This window comes from Auxenochlorella protothecoides (assembly GCF_000733215.1).
Source record: "Auxenochlorella protothecoides strain 0710 unplaced genomic scaffold scaffold93, whole genome shotgun sequence".
NCBI classification, from domain to species: Eukaryota; Viridiplantae; Chlorophyta; class Trebouxiophyceae; order Chlorellales; family Chlorellaceae; genus Auxenochlorella; species Auxenochlorella protothecoides.
Genome location: NW_011934269.1, coordinates 220,145 through 225,432, shown reverse-complemented (window position 1 = coordinate 225,432; position 5,288 = coordinate 220,145). Strand labels below are relative to the sequence as shown.

Genomic DNA, 5,288 nt, shown 5'->3' with positions numbered 1-5,288 from the left:
TGAGTGGCCCCTGTCCACCCACATTCACCCTCGTCCCCCCCCCCCTCCCCGCCCGCCCATCCTGCAGGATTGCGGAGGCCAAGGGCGTCGGGTACGGCATCAGCACCGACGAGGAGCTGGCCACGGTGCTCGACGCGGCGCAGGCGACAGGCGAGGCGCCGTGGTAGATTGGAAAGAAGGGCGAGGTGCTCGCCCTCGTTGGCGCATGGCACTGCGTGTCCCGGCCTTGCGCGGCGTCGATGGGCAGGGAAGGTGAAGGGGGGACCGCCCCCTGCTCCCACCCACCACGCAAAAGGGGCACGCTGCCCACAGCAATCTAAACCCCGCTCCGAACCCCACATTCTCCCTTTCCTCGGCAGGCATCATTCTGGACCCGGTGTACACGTGCAAGGCGCTGCACGGCTGGCTGGCTGACGTGGCGGCGGACCCCGCCGCCTGGGCCCAGCGTCGCGTCCTGTTTGTGCACACTGGGGGCCTGCTGGGCATGTACGACAAGGCGGAGCAGCTGCAGGGGCCAGTGCAGGCACTGCAGCGCGCCCACCGCCTGCACGTGCAGAGCTGAGGGATGGGGGGGGTGGGCGAGCAAAGGTCAGCCCGCTGCTCGAGTCGAGCGCCCTGGGCCTTACGTTCACTCGCCGCACTCTGTGCCTGCCCGTGCACTGCAAGGACTGGCAAGGCGCATCGGCGGCGCGGCAATTCCTGTGCTGCGCGCATGCTGACGACAGGCGCGGCCTCAATCTGCATGCAGTGCCTCGCGGTGCCGCGCCGAGGCAGCACAACCTGGCTTGTCAAGGAACACATGGTGTTGCATCTAGTAGTATCATGCTTGTAACAGTCAGGGGGCTTGGAAGGACCTGGTCAAGGCAGGATATCGAGTGTGGGTGTGTCCCGGAAGATGCCTACGGCTGCAAGGCCGCGTCGCCTGGCCGGGGGCAGGGGAGAGGTCCTCACACCTGCACCGTCTGTACCACGTCGGCGCACAGCTCCTCGATGTCCGCGCCGCCCTTCCCAGCACACAGGGCCTTGCCCGCCTCGAACACCGCCAGCTGCTCCTCCTTGCTCAGGCCCAGCCTGCCGCGCCAGTGGGGGCGCAGCGCCGGGTCGCCCACGCCGCCGTCCAGCTCCGCCGGCGTACCCAGCCAGGCCGTCAGCCAGGCCTCTGCGTTCTCGGCGTGCACGCCGCCGTACCAGTCGCCGTGGCCGGGGTGCCCGGGGCGGTAGGCAATCACGTTGCCGGCGTAGATGTGCTGGCCGACGTGCGACACCTTGAGCACCCGGAACTGCGCGGCAGCAAAACCCCTGTACAGCAGCAACTCCTCCAGGCGGGCGGCCAGCTGAGGGCCCAGCACCCCGCACCGCTCGTCCCGCGCATTGTGGCAGCACACCAGCAGGGTCAGGGGCGGGAGGGCCGCCTGGGGGGGTGTTGGGGGGTGGGTTGGGGGTTATGGAGAGGGGTGGGTTGGGGGTTATGGAGAGGGGTGGATGAGGGAAGTGAAGCCTTGGAAGAAGACCTCATCACCAGCCAGCACACAGTCCAGACTTCTGCGACTGGCACAGCTGAATGGTCGCACACAGGGGCACGTCCGCACAGCATGCCACATGGTGTAAGGGTCGGCACGTCGGGCTTCCCAGCAATGGAGTTGCACTCACCCACGCGACGCCATGCGTCTCCTCCCCTGCCTCCCAGGCGCCTGGGCGGGAGAGGGAGTCCATGGCCACGGCGGTGAGGTCTGACAGGGGCACGCCCCTCAGCTGGACGTTGTCGGGGAGGAGCAGGATGTCGGCGCAATCAGCCTCCTGGGGGCCATCGCCCAGGGCCTCATAGGCCGAGACCATGACGGGGCCGACCACCGTGCCATCCTTGCTGGCGGTCTTCAGGGCCCGCGCCAGGGGTTCTATGCTGGACAGGCTGGGGGTGTACAAGGAGGGGAGGGAGGAGGGGTCAATGGCGGCTCTTGGGAAGGAAAGTATAGAGATGGATTGGTGGGCATGGTACATGTTGATTACATAGGTGCTTACGAATATGCTTTCACTTATGTTTTTAGGTTTACTGTTTCATATTAGTATCGCATGGTCCTCTTGAAGGCGAAGCCAGGGCTCGACCCCCGCATCAACATCGAGTCCACCGCACTGACCTCTCCACCGTCCGGGGCCAGGCTTGGTCAGCAGGTCCCTCCTTTTCTAATGGCACTCGCATGAGGATGTGACGCTTGTACTCCTTCACCGTGCCAGGCTCCACGGTCTTGCACTTCGCCAGCATGGCTGGGTCGCATGTCGGGCATGGGGACAGGACAGGGGCCGATGGTGTGAGGCCCAGGGCGCTGCGAACTGCATTCAGCATGGTACTAGTCCTGAAGCGACCCTGGATGTATCTGGATGAAGTGAAGTCGAGAGCTCTGTGGCCTGGATCACCAAAAGTACACAGGGCTGGCCGACCGTGGATGGCAAGGGAGCGTGCCAGCAAAGCCAGTGCGCCGTATGCCCCAGAGCAGTCGGGTCGACTGCTCGGCTATCAAAGCGAAAATTGGCTGGATGGTGGGCTCCGATGTAATGTTGACAGGTTTTTGATATGTTTTATTCCCCTCCAGTCAAATTATTCCGTTCCGTACCCATGCCAGGGTTTACGTCACGATGATCGGCGGAAGGGGGTTCTCCACAATGCTGCGCGCGTACAATCATTTGCTCAGCCACAGTCTGGCTCGCTTCCGATGGGTTCGTATAAATGATTGCATAGGGCTCACTGCGCAGCGGTGCATGTCTTGTTGTATTATTTCGCGCCCACTCTTGGGCAGAGGGGTGGGCCGACGACTGTCGAGAGACAAAAAACATCCCCACATGGCCCGACTATCTTCACAAAAGTCCCCCTCTGGTGCATCTTCTTACAATCTACAGGCTCGCGTGAATGGAATCGCAGGGATAGACAGGTTGTCACAGCCGGCCTCGGGGTCCAACCTTAAGGAATAGGGTAGGCTTTGGTCGTCAGTGCTGCAAAAGGAGATTCACAAAGCAAGTCCTCCCATGTGAACACATGGCAAGTCCCAGGAGGAGTGCCAGCCGCGACACACAACTCTCCATCCTTACCTGGGGTGTCTGCTGAGGGCCCTTGGTGATGGGAAGCTGTGTGGCCTTGGACCCGATGCCCCCCCAGAGCAGCAGGCCAGTCCCTCCCACTGCAGTGAGTCAATGCGCCGGGTGTGATTGGCCATCAAGGGACATAAAGTCGCAGAGTCGCTGGTGGTGGAGTTGCAGAATCATGACGACATGTTGAAACCCTCCGGCTGATTGAAATGCCTTTCAGTTAGTGCATGCTGGCACAAGACATGAACCAACCCCGAGCACTCACATCCGGCCACAAAGGCGAGCAGGTACTCCCTCCGCGTCAGGCCCGCTGCCGCCCTCTGGAAGAACTCCCCCTGGATGGAAGGGTACCTGGCCTTCTCCTCATGCCCGTACAGCTCCCAGCTGCCAATGGTGTTCTCCAGGTCCTGAAGCAGGGGGAAACGGGCAAGGAACGCTGTCGTCTCAGCATTTAAGATGCAGGCGCGACAGCGGAACAATCGTTACGGCGACCCAAGCCTACTCCCCCTCCTCACATTCAGGTCGAAATACTTGTTGTCGTCACCATACTTGGCGCGAGGCACCACGGCTGCCCTGTTGGTTGGCACGGATGAGGGTTCCATCAATAGTGTTGGCAGTGACCTCTGATGCAAGCATGCGGGCATCTCAGCCCCTTGACGCAGTCCTACCTGACGTGCGCTCTGCTCTGGGTGGGCCGAGGGCCACGGGCGACAGGCCTCGTACCGGTGGCAAAAGTGCAGGCCTTGAATGCCGTAACGCTCGCCATGATGGTCAATGTTTGCGGTGATTGTGTTTGTTGCGAGCTCCTGGGAGGGCATGAAGGGGACCCCATGGGCCCGGCAGGTTGCGATCGGATCCTCACCCTGAGCAGCAGGCGTCCTTTCTTACCCGACAGGTTTCGACCCTTCGCCCCCCCCCGACCCCCCGAAGACCAGCGGCAAGCGCACCCGCGGCGGGGCGCCCCTGGGCGCCCCAAACAGCAGGGGAATCGCCGACGAATACTACCGGTGAGTGGTCCGTGACTGTACCACTGGGGTGTGTGCTGCTGAGGATAGCTCTCCTGGCTTGTCGACACGATACAGGGATTCCCTGGGACGCTTGCAAGTGGTGCGGGAGTGTTGGCTGCTCTGTTCCTGGGAGCGACTGGGGATGTGGTGTACACCAGCAGCGAGGTGCACCCACCTTTCCCACCCACTTATTCCCCCACCAACCACCCACACGTGCCGCGCTCCCACAACACAACTCACCCCATACCACCACACCCCTAAACAAAATTTGCAGGCGGAACCGCCCGCCAGAGGATGCCGAGGTACACCTGTACGTCGGCATCGACCCGGGCCGGACCAAGATGTTCACCGCGGTGGACGAACACGCCAACGTGACATCCTGATCTTCTAAGGAATTCCACGCCATGTCGGGGGCCAAGCGGCGGGAGGGGGTCATTGCGAAGTGGCACGCGGACGCCCCACCCTTAGTCAAGAAGCTGCACCAGTGAGTGGTGATTGGGTTGTGGAGTTAATGCAGGGGTATGCCTCGCAGGGGCAGGCACTGTGTCACGACACCTCGCATCGCTCCAACCGTACCAACCCTCTTGCTCAAACCCATCTTCCCGCAGGTGCCCGACCTATAAGACAGCGAGCACAGAGGTGCTCCTGTCGCGGGTCGCGTGGATCGTCCCCACCTTGCGACGGGCCCTGGCCTGGCACATGCACGAGAAGCCGTTTCGAAGGGTGCGCCACCGGGCCTACGTCAGCAGGGAGCGGGCCATCACCCAGCTGGCGGAGCAGTTACGCGCCCCCCGGGGCATGACCACGGTCGTGGGCGTGGGCAACTGGTCGGCCCAGGACCGGGGGGGCATCATGCGGGGGACTCCGCCTGGGCCCTGGATACGCTTCTTGCGGCGCCTGCGGCGGGTGTGCAGGGTGGTGGTGGTGGACGAACACAGGTCATCAAAGCTGTGTTGCGCCTGTCATGCCACCCTGCATGCCCACCAGTACGTGCGGGTGCGCAACGACGAGGAGAAGCTGGTGGACGTGTGGGACACCAAGCGGTGCACGGAACAGAGGCTGCAGAGTCAACGTCGTCAACCGCGACGTGAACGGAGCGGCCAACATGCTGATGCTGACCAAGTGCTTTTTTGCGAATGCACTTCGTCCCACAGCTTTTGGTGGACCCCCTGTATCGTCTTCTCCCGCCCTCCCACCCCCCCC

The 5,288-nt window shown here is 62.8% G+C and overlaps 3 protein-coding genes across 3 annotated transcripts in view; 2 read left to right on the top strand and 1 right to left on the bottom strand.

The window, feature by feature from the left end:
- F751_6682 (Putative 1-aminocyclopropane-1-carboxylate deaminase) overlaps positions 1 to 562 on the top strand; it is a gene marked incomplete at both ends in the record, with an annotated part of 4,229 nt that extends 3,667 nt beyond the window's left edge. The window contains 3 exons of the mRNA XM_011401361.1: positions 5 to 163; positions 248 to 252; positions 360 to 562. Of these exons, the coding sequence (XP_011399663.1) occupies positions 5 to 163; positions 248 to 252; positions 360 to 562 (367 nt within the window). The remainder of the gene's footprint in view (positions 1 to 4; positions 164 to 247; positions 253 to 359) is intronic.
- Positions 563 to 947: 385 nt separating this feature from the next.
- On the bottom strand, positions 948 to 3,844 carry F751_6681 (Photosystem I reaction center subunit VI, chloroplastic; the record flags this gene model as incomplete). The annotated part of the gene is made up of 7 exons (XM_011401360.1): positions 948 to 1,412; positions 1,651 to 1,909; positions 2,136 to 2,248; positions 3,082 to 3,170; positions 3,344 to 3,485; positions 3,594 to 3,651; positions 3,747 to 3,844. 7 exons carry the CDS (start codon positions 3,842 to 3,844, stop codon positions 948 to 950), a joined length of 1,224 nt encoding a protein of 407 aa, XP_011399662.1.
- Positions 3,845 to 4,489: 645 nt separating this feature from the next.
- The window catches only part of F751_6680 (hypothetical protein), a gene marked incomplete at both ends in the record, with an annotated part of 7,284 nt that continues 6,485 nt past the window's right edge, over positions 4,490 to 5,288 (top strand). Inside the window, 2 exons of the mRNA XM_011401359.1 lie at positions 4,490 to 4,569; positions 4,694 to 5,128. Of these exons, the coding sequence (XP_011399661.1) occupies positions 4,490 to 4,569; positions 4,694 to 5,128 (515 nt within the window). The remainder of the gene's footprint in view (positions 4,570 to 4,693; positions 5,129 to 5,288) is intronic.